General features: G+C 41.8%; 1 protein-coding gene across 1 annotated transcript in view; it reads left to right on the forward strand.

Annotated features, from left to right (window-relative positions):
* The window catches only part of USE1 (unconventional SNARE in the ER 1), a 124,449-nt gene extending 110,885 nt beyond the window's left edge, over positions 1-13,564 (forward strand). Inside the window, exons 5-8 of the mRNA XM_075850860.1 lie at positions 685-703; positions 2,929-2,959; positions 9,995-10,157; positions 11,600-13,564. Of these exons, the coding sequence (XP_075706975.1) occupies positions 685-703; positions 2,929-2,959; positions 9,995-10,157; positions 11,600-11,782 (396 nt within the window). The 3' untranslated portion in view covers positions 11,783-13,564. The remainder of the gene's footprint in view (positions 1-684; positions 704-2,928; positions 2,960-9,994; positions 10,158-11,599) is intronic.
* The last annotated feature ends 2,254 nt before the right edge of the window (positions 13,565-15,818 follow it).

Below are 15,818 nucleotides of genomic sequence, written 5' to 3' on the forward strand. Positions count from 1 at the left end.
TGGCGTTTCATGCCAGTCTTAAACCATAGTACGTCAGACTAAAAAGTCTCAAAATTATTAAGAGATGCATGCCGTCAGGAATTTTGAGGCAGATTTTCACCTGCCTGCGCTTTTCTGCCGCATTTTTAATTTGCAGCCATTGATGACCGCGGGCAAAAAACAGCAGCGTAAAATGCTCGGAAAGCAGCTCCGTGGGTTTCTCCTGCCTACCGTTGATTTCAATGGGAGGTCAGAGGTGGAAACCGCGGCAAGAAAAGACATGCTGCATTTTTTTTCCGCCTCCATTGCAGATCCGGCGAAAATACCGGAAACCATAGCGCAACATGCTTTACTAGTGTTTCCAGTAAGACCACAAACACCCTGATGGAACCCATTAATGTCAATGTGTTCCGTCAAGCTCCTGCTTTGTACACTTAATACCCATATTTACTGTGATTTCTCCTTGATTTACAGTCTAATAGACTATTAAAGAGACCTCATAGAAAATACAGATTCCTTAAATAGGACAGATTTATTACTGTAAGTAAAATCAACCTGCTTATAAATATCTGAAACGGGTGGGTAAATGATCACTTATACACCAATGTTATTCTTGTGTCCAGGCTTCAGTTTCAGGCTTTTTCATAAAGACATAACTTGCTGTACTTTTTTTGAAAAGTCTGTTTTCTTTTTTTTCCCATTCAGGCTGCACGGTCACCAAACAGTAAGTAGTTTTTTTCAAATATCCATGTCATTTGCACATAGAGATGCAGTGGCATGATCTAATCTATGCTAAAATAGACATTTGTAATTTTCTCTTAACCTTAAATTTAGTGTTGATTGCTTTGACTAATTCTAAATCACTTTACCGTGTTTAATATTTAAAAGTTTGGTAAGGTCTTTGGGACCAGCACTGTATGGGACGCCCTGTGTAAAACTGATCGCGGCATCCAAGTAGTTAGACAGGTGTCACTCCATCGCCACCCCCGCCGATGGGTTGTTATGGCAGCCAGAGGCCTAACAAAGAATCCCTGTATGGAAGCCTTATTGGCTGCCTGTCAGTTTGACTGACGGGCACAACACCCTGCACTACAAAAGTATTGCAGTGTAATTTATGACCAATCAGAGGATCGCACACTCAAGCCGGCTATTGGCACTGAAATAAAGAAAAGTTTAAAGAAAGGTTTTGGAAAACACCCCAAGATCACCTATTTTTCCCTACCAAATCCTATTTTATTAGAAAAATATTGAAACATTAAAAAACACTACATAATTGTTCGCCACATCCGTAACCACCCTTACTTTAAAAATAATGCATTCGCTCTGAACGCCGAAAAAAAACTATGGCAAAATTGCTGGGGTTTTTTGTCCCTTCTCTTTCAAAAACGTGGAATAAAAATTGCTCAAAGTCATAATTACCCACAAAATGGTACCAATGAAACTACAAATTGTCCAACAGCTCAGTCGACAGAAAAATTTAAATAAGGGTCTCTGTATCTGGATACAAATCCATAAATGTATAGACAGCAATTGGATACTGAATGCATATAACCTCTCTTGATGTGTTAAGCGGTATATCAGTTGTGTTCCTTGTATCAATTACATGATGACATGCTGCGTATATAATATATGGACACCTTAATAAGAAATAGATTTACTTAGATGACGCTCCTCTGTACTTTCGGGCATTGTAGTGAATAGTGTCTTTGAACACTCTACTAACTACGAGATGAGGACGTTTCGTCATGACAACCTATTTTCTCCACTTTCTGATTAGTTTGTCCTGTCATGTGATCAATGACATGGGCCAAAAAGATACAATGGGCACAGCGGAGACATAAAGTTGTAAAAGTCTCCTGGATTGATTAAGCTGGTCATGTCACCAGTGATGCGGCGGAAAAAGACACTCTGTAGTCAGGCATCCAATTAAAGCCTGAGTATAAAGCAAGTGGTAGGCTATAAAAGCAGACGCCGAGAGAGCTACAGGCGCCATTCTTGCACATTATCTGTCCCCTAAAGACGCTGTTATATGCAGCGAGAATGTGAAGCACAATTTCTTTCACAAATCATGTTAGACCTCTCCTTGTTTAAGAAGAAATAATATACAGTGGCCTAGTAGTGCGAGAGTAAGAGCAATGAGGTCAGCTTTTCTCCTGTAATCAGTTAGTCCATGATCCGTTTTATTCATGAGCACGTTACGGACCATAAATTAACATAAAAGAATGTACCTTTTAAAATGATCTAAAAAAGGTTAATTTTTATAATCAAACTATTTGTCCTCCGTTAGTGGTGGATTCTTTATTGGGCTTTATGATTACAGACTATTAGAAAATACAAACTAATATATGTGACATAATGAAAATTTGCAGGATTTCTGTCCCCCGCCCAAACAACCCAAAATCAAATACCATTTATAAATAAAACCTACATTGTTTCCCAAAAATTACTATTACAACTTTTATTTAAAAAAATACAACTCGTCCCGCAAAAAAGCCCTCATATGGCTACGTCGATGGAAAAATAAAAAAGTTATGCCTCTTGGAAGATGGGGATGAAGAACAAAAAAAATCGCTGCATCAGAAAGGCTAAAACGGTCTGCGACGGGAAGAGTTGACTACACGACACTAAGCATACCTGTCCTAACTGCTAAAGATTTAAACATGTCTGTTGGTACCCAGCGCAAGATCTCAGGTTGATTTGTTTTTACTGTAAATATAAAATGCCAGGGTGGGAATGACATGGAGTTTTTGACTAATGTCATTTGCTGCAAATGACTTGTGAGGCTATGACATTTTAGTGCTGAAGGTATAACTCACATGGCAAAGAGTAAACCACTCAAGAAGGCTGTAAATTGTCGTATTTGGTATAGTTTACTAAAATTACCACTAATCTGTCATTAATTGTGCGGATTTCTGTGATTAACTCTAAGCATTAATTTTTATTTGCTAGGTTCGGGTGATTTATATCCAAGAAAAAGGAAGTAAGTAGTTCTATTGGAGTATATAGTCTCTTAGCGAATTTAAAAATTTCAGAACCATGTAGACAAACCTTACAAATAGATCAGTAAATAAGAAGTTGTTGCAGCACTCGCCAGAAATTTCTTAAAAGCACTTCACTTTTTATTTTCTATAAGTTAACAGATACATGGTGGATACAATTCTAGATAACGCAACAGCCGTTTCACGCTATCTGAGCTTTATCTGGCCCTTTTGTACTGCCCCAAACACGACATACGTAGTTAAAACAGGGAAAGTACCATATACATAATAGTAGTATATACTGTCATTGGCTCTATATTACCATCAGCAAGCATACACAAGAGTTATTATAGGAAAGAACTTAAGTCGTTACAATTTGCTTCTGCCCTCCGTATGTTTTGCACTGGCTGTGCTCGCTGATGTTAATATAGAGCCAATATAATAACCGTATATACTACTACTATGTATATTTAAGTTGAGTTTGGATTTTTTTTTTCTACTGCTATGTTTCTAAATGTTAACTAGGGGTGTTTTTTTCCCTGCTTTAACTACATTTATACTATATGGACAAAAGTAGTGGGACATTTACACATCACAACTACAGGAGCTTTCCCTTTTGCTGGTAAAACAGTTTCCTCTCTTCTGGGAAAGCGGTCTACAAGATTTTGGAGTGTCTGTCTGAATTTTTTCCATTGATCCATAAGAGCATTTTTATGAGGTCATATACTGATGTTGGATGAGAGGGCCTGGCTCGTTATCTCCGTTCTAGTTCATCCCAAATGTGTTTGATGGGGTTGAACTAAGGGCTCTATGCGGGCCAGTCAAGTTCTTCCACACTAAATACACCTAACCATGCCTTTATGGACCTTGCTTTGTCCACTGGGGCACAGTCATGTTGGAACAGAAAAGGGTCTTCTCTAAACTGTTCCCACAAAGTTGGAAGCATACAATTGTCCATGATGTATTGGTATGCTAAAGCATTAAAATTTCCCTTCACTGGAACTAAGGGCCTAGACCAACCCATGAAAAATAACCCCACGCCATTATACCTCCTCCACCAAATTTTACAGTTGGCACTATGCAGTCAGGCAGGTAACGTTCTCCTGGCATTTGCCAAAACCAGACTCATCCATCAGAATGCCAGATAAAGAAGCGTGATTAGTCACTCCACAGAACACATTTCCACTGCTCCAGAGCTGGCGTGCTTTACACCACTCCATCTGACGCTTGGCATTGTTCTTGGTGATGTAAGACTTGCATGCAGCTGCTCAGCCATGGAAACCCATGCCATGAAGCTCCCGGCGCACAGTTTTTGTTGCGGATGTCAATGCCATTGGAGGCTTGGAGCCCTGCAGTTGAGTCAGCAGAGCCTTAATGACTTTTATGCACTATGGGCCTCAGAACTCGGTGACAACGCTCTGTAACTTTATGTGGTCTTCCATTTCGTTAATGAGTTGCTGAGGTTCCTAAACACTTCCACTTTGCAAAAATATCACTCAGTAAATCGTGGAATATCTATGAGGGAAGAAATTTCACAAACTGACTTGTTGCAACGGTGGCATCCTATCAAAGTACCACGCTGGAATCCCGTGACCTCTTTTGTACGGCCCATTCTTTCACAAATGTCTGTAAAGGCAGACTGCATGGCTAGGTGCTTCACTGCTACCTTTCCTATGATGGTATCCACCGTGCTGTATCCCTTAATTTATAGAAATTATACTGCTTTTAGTCTGGATTCATACACAGCGTTGTGCTGCGTTTTTCGTGGCATTTTTCATGCCATTATGTTTACTTTTAACATAAGCATCTCACCATCACATTCAAGAGGGGAGATGGCTATTGTGCATTTGATTAACAAATAAACTAAATGGGTTTTCCACCTTCTGACAACTAATGACCTATCCACCGGATAGGTCATCAGTATGTCATTGGTGCGGGTCTGACACTACTCGCTGACAGCAAGCATAGTGGGTCCTGACTGTGTCAGGACCCACTAGGCTTCCGTAGATGGCATAGCCGGACGCCATTATTAGGCGTCCAGTGGTCATAGCCACCATCGCCGGCCGCTATCATGTAGCGGGCCGTCGATGGTGGTTTAACCCCTAAGAAGCCGTAATCGCTATTGAACGCGGCTTCTAAAGGGTTAATCAGCGGGGACACCGCGATCGGTCCCCGCTTGTAGGAGCTGCGGCAACTGCTGTACGAGACAGCAGCGGTCACGGCTCCTGTATGTGTCGAGGGGACGGCCGAAATGGCGAACGCTATGGTTACCATGACGGAATAGTATGTCACTGAGCGGGAACGGGTTAAAGGGGTTTTCCAGCTTCTGATAACGGATGACCTATCCACTGGATAGGTTATCAGTACATGATCTGTGGGGGTCCGACACCCGGGCTCCGCACAGATCATCTGGTCCGGTGCCTCCGTGCACCGGACGTACAAGCCAGAAGCAGTTAGCTCCGGCCACGGAATAGCGGCCAAGCTGCAGTACTGCTCCTATTCAAGTGAATAGGATCAGACCTGCAGTTCTGCAGCATGGCCGCTAAGCTATGTACGGAGACAACTGCTTCCGGGCCCCGTACATAGCATTATGTAACGCAACATCCGGTGCCCGCAGGCCACCGGAGCGGCTTATCGGGGTCCCCGCACCCTTTAGAAGCCGCGTTCAATAGCGATTGCGGCTTCTTAGGGGTTAAACCACCATCGACGGCCCGCTACATGATAGCGGCCGGCGATGGTGGCTATGACCACCGGACGCCTAATAATGGCGTCCGGCTATGCCATCTACGGAAGCCACTATGCTTGCGGTCAGCGAGTAGCCAACAGCTCTAATACGCTGCACTACACATGTAGTGCAGTGTATTAGAATAGTGATCCGGGTCTCCTGGCCTCAAGTCCCCACGTTGTGTAAAAATAAGAAAATAAAAGTTTTAAAAGTAAACATCCCCTTTTTTCCCTTCAGTCCTTTATTATTAATAAAAATTAGATAAATAAACTATACATAATTGGTATCGCCGCATCCGTAACAACCTGAACTACAAAAGTATTTCATTATCTATCCCGTGCGGTGAACGCCATAAAAGAAGAAAATAATAAACCATACCAGAATACCAATTTTTTTTTGGTCACTTCACCTCCCAAAAAATAGAATAAATAGAGATCAAAAAGTCGCATGTACCTAAAAATGGTTCTGATCGAAACTTCAGTTTGTTACGCAAAAATCAAGTCCTCACACGGCTTTCTTGATAGAAAAATAAAAAAGTTACAGCTCTTAGAATAAGGCAACTCCAAAAGTCAATGATTTTTTATAAAAAGTATTTTATTGTGGAAACGCCATAAGACATAAAAAAAACTATAAACATATGGTATCGCCGTAATCTTATCGCCCCACAAAATAAACTGAATGTCGTTTATAGCGAACAGTGAACGCTATAAAAAACAATAGTAGAATTGCTGTTTTTTAGTCCCCACGCCTCTTAAAAATAGAATAAAAACTGATCAAAAAGTCACATGCACCCCATGAAAACTACAATGAATTCCTCAAGGGGTCTAATTTCCAAAATGGGGTCACTTTTTAAGGGGTTTCCCCTGTTCTGGTACCTCGGAAGCACTGAAAATGTTGACATGGCGCCCAGAAACCAATCTAGCAAAATCTACATGGAGCCCCGCTATGTGTCCAACCAGCAGTTTATGACCACATATGGGGTATCGCCATAATCGGGAGAAATTGCTTCACAAATGTTGGGGTGCATTTTATCCTTTATTCCTTGTCAAAATTAAAAATTTGTACGTTTTATTGGATACATTTGAGTTTTAATTGCACAGCCTAATTCCACAAATTGCAGCAAAAAACCTGTGGGATCTAAATGGCCACTATACCCCTCGATAAGTTCCTTGAGGGGTGTAGTTTGCCAAATAGGGTCACTTTTGGGGGGATTTTCACTGTTTTGGCACCACAAGACCTCTTCAAACCGGACATGGTGCGTAAATAAAAAGGCAGTCTCAAAATCCTCTAGGTGCTCCATTGCTTCGGAGGCCGGTGCTTCAGTCCATTACCAGAATAGGGCCACACGTGGGATATTTCTAAAAACAGCAGAATCTGGGCAATATGTATTGAGTTGCGTTTCTCTGGTAAGACCTTCTGTTTTACAGAAAAAAATGGAATAAAAAGGATTTTCTGACAAAAAAAGGAAATTTGTAAATTTCACATCTACTTTGCTTCAAATTCCTGTGAAACACCTAAAGGGTTCATAAACGTTCTAATTGCAGTTTTGAATACTTTGAGGGGTCTAGTTTCTAAAATGTGGTATTTTATGGGGGTTTCTAATATATAGGCCCCTCAAAGCCACTTTAGAACTGAACTGGTACCAAAAAAAAAAGGCTTTTGAAATTTTGTTCAAAATATGAGAAATTGCTTATGTTCTAAGCCGTGTAACATCCTAGAAAAAAAAAATGTTAGAAAAATGATGCCAACATATAGTAGACATATGGGAAATGTGAACTAGTCACTATTCTGTGTAGTATTACGATATGTCTTACAAGCGGATGCATTTAAATTCTGAAAAATGCTATTTTTTTTTCTAATTTTCTCTCAATTTTGCTATTTTTCACAAATAAACACTGAATATATCGACCAAATTTTACCACTAACATAAAGCCCAATGTGTCACGAGAAAACAGTCTAGCTTGGGTAGGTTGGATAGGTTTAAACATTCCGAAGTTATTACCGCATAAAGTGAAATATGTCAGATTTGAAAAATAGGCTCTGAGCCTTAAAGAGGCTCTGTCACCAGATTTTGCAACCCCTATCTGCTATTGCAGCAGATAGGCGCTGCAATGTAGATTACAGTAACGTTTTTATTTTTAAAAAACGAGCATTTTTGGCCAAGTTATGGCCATTTTTGTATTTATGCAAATGAGGCTTGCAAAAGTACAACTGGGCGTGTTGAAAAGTAAAAGTACAACTGGGCGTGTATTATGTGCGTACATCGGGGCGTGTTTACTACTTTTACTAGCTGGGCGTTCTGATGAGAAGTATCATCCACGTCTCTTCAGAACGCCCAGCTTCTGGCAGTGCAGATTTGTGACGTCACTCACAGGTCCTGCATCGTGTCGGCCACATCGGCACCAGAGGCTACAGTTGATTCTGCAGCAGCATCAGCGTTTGCAGGTAAGTAGCTACATCGATTTACCTGCAAACGCCGATGCTGCTGCAGAATCATCTGTAGCCTCTGGTGCCGATGTGTCCTCGCTCGTCTGACACGATGCAGGACCTGGGGAAGTGACGTCACAGCGTGATCTCTCGAGAACACGGCTGTGTCTGCACTGCCAGAAGCTGGGCGTTCTGAAGAGAAGTGGATGATACTTCTCGTCCGAAAGCCCAGCTAGTAAAAGTAGTAAACACGCCCCGATGTACGCACATAATACACGCCCAGTTGTACTTTTACTTTTCAACACGCCCAGTTGTACTTTTGCAAGCCTCATTTGCATAAATACAAAAATGGTCATAACTTGGCCAAAAATGCTCGTTTTTTAAAACTAAAAACGTTACTGTAATCTACATTGCAGCGCCTATCTGCTGCAATAGCAGATAGGGGTTGCAAAATCTGGTGACAGAGCCTCTTTAAGGCCCAAACTAGGCTGCGTCCTTAAGGGATTCATGTTGTGGAAAATGTAGGACCACTGCCAAATTTTTCACTACAGGTCAATTTTTTTTGTTTCCAAACTCCCTAAAAAATGTCTTATTCAAAGATTCATTATGTCTACCACAGGTAAATAACTTTATTGTTGATATCAATGTGATTTCTGATACTTTTACTCTGCAATATACCTGTGGTGTACCTGGGAGATCAGATTCTAGATTCCTGTTCTCTGCATAATACTTTGCACATGTTTATATGGTCATGATTATGGGTCATGGTGGACATTCCCATCCGGGGCGTTTTTAATGGTTTGTTTTTTAACTGTATGTAACTCTGCCTGCAAAAAACTGTTAACCCAGCCTTAGGCCCCATACACACAAACTTATTGTTTCCCGTCCGTAAATACTGGCGTAAATACGGGTTCTTTGTCACCCGTATATACGGACCCGTTTTCTTCCTCTATATTGCACTGCACTAATCGGCAGCCCCTTCTCTCTATCAGTGCTGGATAGAGAGAAGGGGCAGCCCTTTCGGGCAGAGTTTCCGCAGCAGAACACAGTGATTGAAAGTAAAAGAAGTTCATACCTACCCTGGCCGTTGTCTTGGTGACGCCTCCCTCTTTTGACATCCAGTCCGACCTCCCTGGATGACGCGGCAGTCCATGTGACCACTGCAGCCTGTCATTAGCTGCAGCGGTCACATGGGCTGAAACGTTATCCCAGGAGGCTGGACTGGAGGAAGAAGCAGGGAGTTCTGTGTAAGTATTAAGTTTTTTTTCTTACGGGTTTTTGAAGTTAACATTAGACATCTATATTGTGAGCGCCACGCCGCGCATGGTGCTCACTGTCCAGCGGTAGTCACTGTCCAGGGTGCTGAAAGAGTTACTGCCGATCAGTGCAGCCCCTTCTCTCCATCCCGCACTGATCGTTTAACTCTTTCAGCACCCTGGACAGCGACTATCCCCTGACGTCGCCGAGCAACGCTACCGTAATAACGGGTGCACACACGTACCTACCTGTAATTATGGGAGCCCCATAGACTTCTATTGACCTGCCCGTGCCGTAATTACGGCCTGAAATAGGACATGTTCTATATTTTTCAACGGCCCGGGCACCTTCCCGTAAGCAAACGGGGAGGTACCCGTGGCCAATAGAAGTCTATGGGCCCGTAATTACGGCCCGTATTTACAGGCGTTTTTAGGTTCGTGTGCATGGGGCCTTACTGTGGTTTGTTTTCTTTAGTATACAGAATGCTGGATTTTTGTGTTGTGTACCGCAGATCATTATTCAACAAATCCACCATTCTACCATGCCTTGAAGCAAAGCCGCTGTCATTAGTATAAACTTAATACGTTAAATATGTCAATGTATTGATTCATTTTTTTACATCTTGCAGGGGCTCCACTTCAGATGACAAACAGTCCTCAGCAGAGCTTGATGCAATGCTACAGCATCACCACAACATGCAAGAGAAGCTAGCTGAGGAGATGTTGCGCCTTACTCAGAATCTTAAGAATAACACCTTAGCAGCACAGAATGTTATTAAACAGGACAACCAGGTAAATAACTTGCTTAACCCCTTGACGGCGGGGCGGTGCACGTCCCCAGTCTACAGCGTTGTCTTTTGGCGCCACTGTAGAAAAGGCATATGAGGGCTCCTGGGAGCGTGCATTCTCTAAGCAGGAGCTGTAACTTACAGCTCCTGAACTCCTGACCCCAGCTGTTTAACCCTTTAATCGCCGTGGTACGTGACCGAGGCATGATCAAATGGGACTCCCCTCTTCGAACGCAGTGCTCGGACCCCGACCAATCAAAACTTCTGACCTGTCACTGTAACATGTCAAAAGTTTGAACGCGTAGTTACCCTTTAAAGGCTGTGTACATCGTTGACATCATTGTTTTTTTTATAAAATTGTGCATCAGTGTGATTGGTGCAACTTCCTAAATACACTTTATTAATAATTTTTTGAGATACAGCTGCTTTGTATTCTATATACATAGCAGCTGTATCTTGCACTGAATCCTGTATCCGTCAGGTCCGCGGGACTGACGGGTTCAGTGACAGCGGGTCCTGCGTGTGTCTCTGACATGCAGGATCGAACTGTTAACAATTATATCTAAGTTCATAACTTAGATGTGATAGATTACTGGTGGGTCCTGTGTGTCAGAGACCAGCAGGACCCACTGTCAGTCGACCCGTCAGTCCCACGGACCTGACAGATTCAGGTTATAGCGCTAGATACAGCTGCTCTGTATCCAGAATACAAAGCGGCTGTATCTCAAAAAGTTTAAATTATTTTTAATAAAGAATTTTTCATAAAATGTATTTAGGAAGTTGCACCAATAACACTGGTGCCCAATTTCATTAAAAAAAAACTGTCTAAGGTGTACGTAGCCTTTAAGGCCTTTTCAGGCCTGGTCATTAAGGGGTTAAGGATATGTTCACCACGTTTTTTGCCTACGTTTGCCTAGCAGTGGCATCCACCACCATACATTTTTATGGTATCCGTTAAACGGATACGCTGTGAACTGTGGTTATAAGAGTTTGACGTATTTGTTAAAAGGATATCTATATAGTCTGTGTGACTGATGCATGTATTAGGTGTCCGTTTAAAGTATCAGTCGCCCATAATGGTATCCGTTAAATGTATACCTGTGACGTATGCCATACAGTGGCATATGTCACCCATAGGCTTCTATGTGGGACCTGGCTAGAAAAGCGTAGTTAGCACTTTTGGCTTCCGTCGGGCTAATGTAAACGTTTCGTTTTTACATCCGGAGCTTTTTCGACGTACATGCTAAACGTAAGGCAAAAACGTGATGTGAATAGGGCTTAAAAATATAATAAATATCTCATTTGCTTAAATATAGAAACTCAATGTGCAAAAATATTTCTGACTTTGTTATTTATATGTTAATGAGTAGGCCACAGTACATGTGATGCTGAGAATAGGTGGTACTGAATATTTAAAAAACACTAATTTCTCTTATGTTCAACTAGACACTTACACAGTCTTTGAAATTGGCTGACCAGAACTTTGAGAAGCTGAAGACTGAATCAGACCGTCTGGAGCAGCACGCAAAGAAATCTGTCAATTGGCTCCTATGGATCATGCTCATCTTTGTCTGCTGCACATTTATCAGTATGATACTCTTTATCAGACTGTTCCCACGGCTGCGGTGACAACCCCAGTCTGACTGTTCTCAATGTGACCTGGAAAAGCTAGCAACTTTGATATCTAAACTTCTAAAAAGTCGCACAGGAATTTTATTTACCAGTTTCTGCAGTTTGTCTTCCCTGTGTTTTTGCTGTTGGCCCTCTTTTACCAAAATATAAGTTATTCTAATTCTATGGGAACCCAATGGGGGCGACATAAAATTGGTGCAAAGTGGAGAAGTTTCACATAACAGACAGTCAGATACCAGCTCACATTTATCAAAGGCCCTTTTGAAAATAAAAGGAGAAATCTGCTTGGTTGCTCTGGGTCATTACTCCACTTTTCTTGTGACACCAGTTTTGATAAGTCTCTCCCAATGTATTCAATTGGACAAAGGGAATGAGTAGGGGATCAACATTACTGTGAGTAGACGGCCCTCAACCGATCATTATTTGAAATTTTAAATAACTACAACAATCCATACCCGTCTCCTAGAATTCGATACAGCGAGTACATTTTGTAGAACTTCAGGAAAAATATTGCAATGTCTTCTCAAATCTTTGCATATGTAGAGATATTCCATCTTTCCCCATTCTTGAGTTAAAGGGTTTGTCCACTTTAAAAAGCCAATTTTCATATGTTCTAAGTTAATAGAGCTAAGGGTCCTCTGTTCAGAGGATCTTTTAGCCAGAGTGGAGAGCAGTTATAAAGAGCATATCTTGCTCTGGAGGACCTGACCTGTCCTGCATTACACAGATAACCTATTTATATGAATGAGAACTGTGTAATGCCTTATTTCCCCTGTGGTGACGCTGCAAGGAAATGTAACACTTACTGTCGGGTTTCCTAACAGATTATATCTGATCGCTGGGGTCACAGCAGGGGGAAACTTTGTGATCTGCTTATTGCCAAGTCACTATTTAAAAAGTCATCTAAACGAAAACATTTTGTAACTTTGCAAATAGCTTTTTTTTTAAAAATAATCCCAATGTATTCGATCTACAGCTACAATGCAGGTCTATTTGTCTCTGTTTACAGACTACAAACAAACCCTGAGTGTAGTTACATACTGCAGCCATGTGTTAAGGCCCTATTACACGGGCCTATGATCGGTTGAACGAACACTCATACAAACGCTTGGTCCCGATCATTGCCCTGTACAAACGCTCGTTCATCGGCTGATTTAATCTTTTATGCGCCCAAGAAAATGGACACTAGTCAGCAGCACAACTTTCTCTGTTCTGCTGACAAGATTCACATGTATGTGGATAAACGATCATATTAATAATCTTTCGTCCCCATACATTGCGATTATTGCTCCATGTAAATTAAGCTAACGAGCGCCAATCGACGTGCTGTATCTTTGATCTGCACTCGTTTACCAGCCTGTATATCTGGCCATGTAAAAGCACCCTTACTTCCAACTTCCCCCTCTTCTTGCTATGCTACGGAGAGTAGGACAGGGTTTAGAATAACACATGACTGCAGAATCAGACTACACACAAGGTTTCCTTATAGTCTGTAACAATGGAGACCTATAGGTCTGCATAAGAGCGTTCGACACAAAATGGGAGGAGATTTTTTTATTGACTATTTGAAAACTTGTTGTTTTATTTTAGATGCACTGGAGCAATTAAAAAATGGTCACAAACGTGCATTCCCTTTAAGTTGTCCATGATGAAAAATGGGAGTCCCCTTTACAAAATAGAGCGCAAGTAACACTTCTTGGAAATGTATGTTAAAAACAAAAAACAGACAATGTGATATACACAAAATGACTGAGAATAAAGAGCCATTAGTTTCCTATATTTAATACTTCATCATTGGTCTGCAGCTCTTGTCTACTTTGTCAGTGACGATATACATTATGCCTTTCTGTATATACCGTATTTTTCGGACTATAAGACGCACCTGACCATAAGACGCACCCAGGTTTTAGACAACCGAAAATAGGAAAAAAATTATTTGTTAAAAAAAAATTGATTCTGTTTCACCACATTCTGAAAGGCAAAACTTTTTTTTATATTTTTTTTTATCGATTGAGCGGTTTGAGGGCGCTTGGGGAAAAATGGGAAAAGGTGATTTTTTTTTTTACACTCCTAAAAATGTATCTAACATTTTATTTATTTTTTTACACATTTTATTCGTTCCCCTAGAGGACTTGAACCAGCGGCCACTTGGTTACATGTGGTGTTACTGAAACAGCGTATTCCCTAACTCCCATAGTAGTGAATGGCAGTTACGGAAGCAGCGTAGCATGCGAGCTATGCTGTTTCCGTAACTACTGTTCAGTTCTATGGGAGTTACGGAAACAGTGTAGCTCCGCGAGTTACGCTGTTTCAGTAACTCCACATGTAATCAAGTGGCCGGGAGAGCACAGAAAGCTAGAATAGGGTTTAGGGCGCCCCGTTCTAGAGATAGGTGCGGGTCCCAGAGGTGGGACCCGCATCTACCTGACATTTATTACATATTCTGTGGATGTCATAAATGTCCTTCATAGAAAAACCCCTATAAATGCCACGGTCGCTATTGACCACAGCATTTAACTAGTTAAAGGGGTTTGCCATAAAACACCTGTATCCCCTATCCACAGAATAGGGGCTACATGTGAGATTGCTGGTGGTCCGATCGCTGGGACCCCCAGCAATAAGGGGAACAGGGGAGCAAAAGTCACCCAGAGCGCTACATGAGAAGCCTGGACTTCCGGGTTCTGTGTCCGGCTTATCTGCTCTGCAGCTCCATAGAGATCAATGAAGAGCCGCTCGCGCATGTGCAGAAGAATCCTATTGGTCTCTATGTAGCTGCCGGACACAGAACGTGGAAGACACAGCTTCTCATGCAGCGGTCTTGGTAACTTTCGGTCCCCGTTTTCCTTATCGATGACACATGTATCCCCCATCCTGTGGATAGGGGATACATGTGTTTTATGGCACAAGCCCTTTAAACTGCTAGGAACAGTGAAATTGCTGTTCCTGGCCGTTATAGCAGCGTGGCAGAAGCTGACACCTGCAGTGTATGGAGCCGGCTCAGTGCGTGAGCCCGCTCCATGATGTGCCGGCATGTCATGGGTCGGGAAGGGGTTAAGTAATGAAGCGGTCATGGCGCCCGGCGATGCCGGGTCCCTTGACTGCGGACTATGAGACACAGGGACATTTTAGCAAGATTTCAGATAGACATATCAGAAGTTTGGATCGGTGAAGGGCCAGGTGCTGTGACCCCCACCGTTGCGAAAGTGCAGAAGCGCTCGTCTGAGTGCTATGTACCTTCAACTGTGATCGGTGCTCCTCGTTAGCCTGTTCTACGTGAGCCATATTCTGCCTAATGAGGAGAACCGTTAGTTTTATTAGCTAAATTTATGAATATATTCAATGCACTTTAGATTTGGCATGTACAAATGCTTTAGTACATATTGAGAATTTTGTTTAGAGGCCCTATTTAAGAGATGAATGAGAGTGGGAATCTAGCTTGCATGTAGGATGTTCTGAGTATAAAGGCTACACGCACTAATGAGAAACAGCCAATAGAACATGATCAATGATTTGAAGCCTTAAAGGCTAAGTACACCTTTTGAAATCGTTTTTGTTTGTTTTTTTTTTTTTATATAGAAATGTCTGTGTGGGTTTTGTGCAACTTTCTAAATACTTTTTTATTAAAAATTATTTTTACTTTTTCAGATACAGCTGCTTTGTATCATTGTATACATAGCAGCTGTATCTAGTGCTGAGACCTGTATACATCAGGTCAGCGGGACTGACGGTTTCAGTGACAGTGGGTCTTGCGTGTCTCTGACAGATGTGATCGGTAAGGGCTCGATTCTACCTGTCAGAGGAACGCAGGACCCGCTGTCGCTGAACCAGTCAGTGACTGGCGGCCTATTTTGGCCTTCAGGATGCATTAATTTTTTTCAGTTTTCTCATCATCGTATTCCGAGGGTCATAACTTTTATTTTTCTGCCAAGGGCATGTTTTTTGCAGGACTAATTATATTTTTCAGTGGTACCATTTTGGGGTACCTATAACAAATTGATTAATTTTTTTTCGTTTTTTTTGGGGGGGTGGCAAT

The sequence above is a fragment of the Rhinoderma darwinii genome, chromosome 1 (assembly GCF_050947455.1).
Source record: "Rhinoderma darwinii isolate aRhiDar2 chromosome 1, aRhiDar2.hap1, whole genome shotgun sequence".
Classification (NCBI taxonomy): Eukaryota; Metazoa; Chordata; class Amphibia; order Anura; family Rhinodermatidae; genus Rhinoderma; species Rhinoderma darwinii.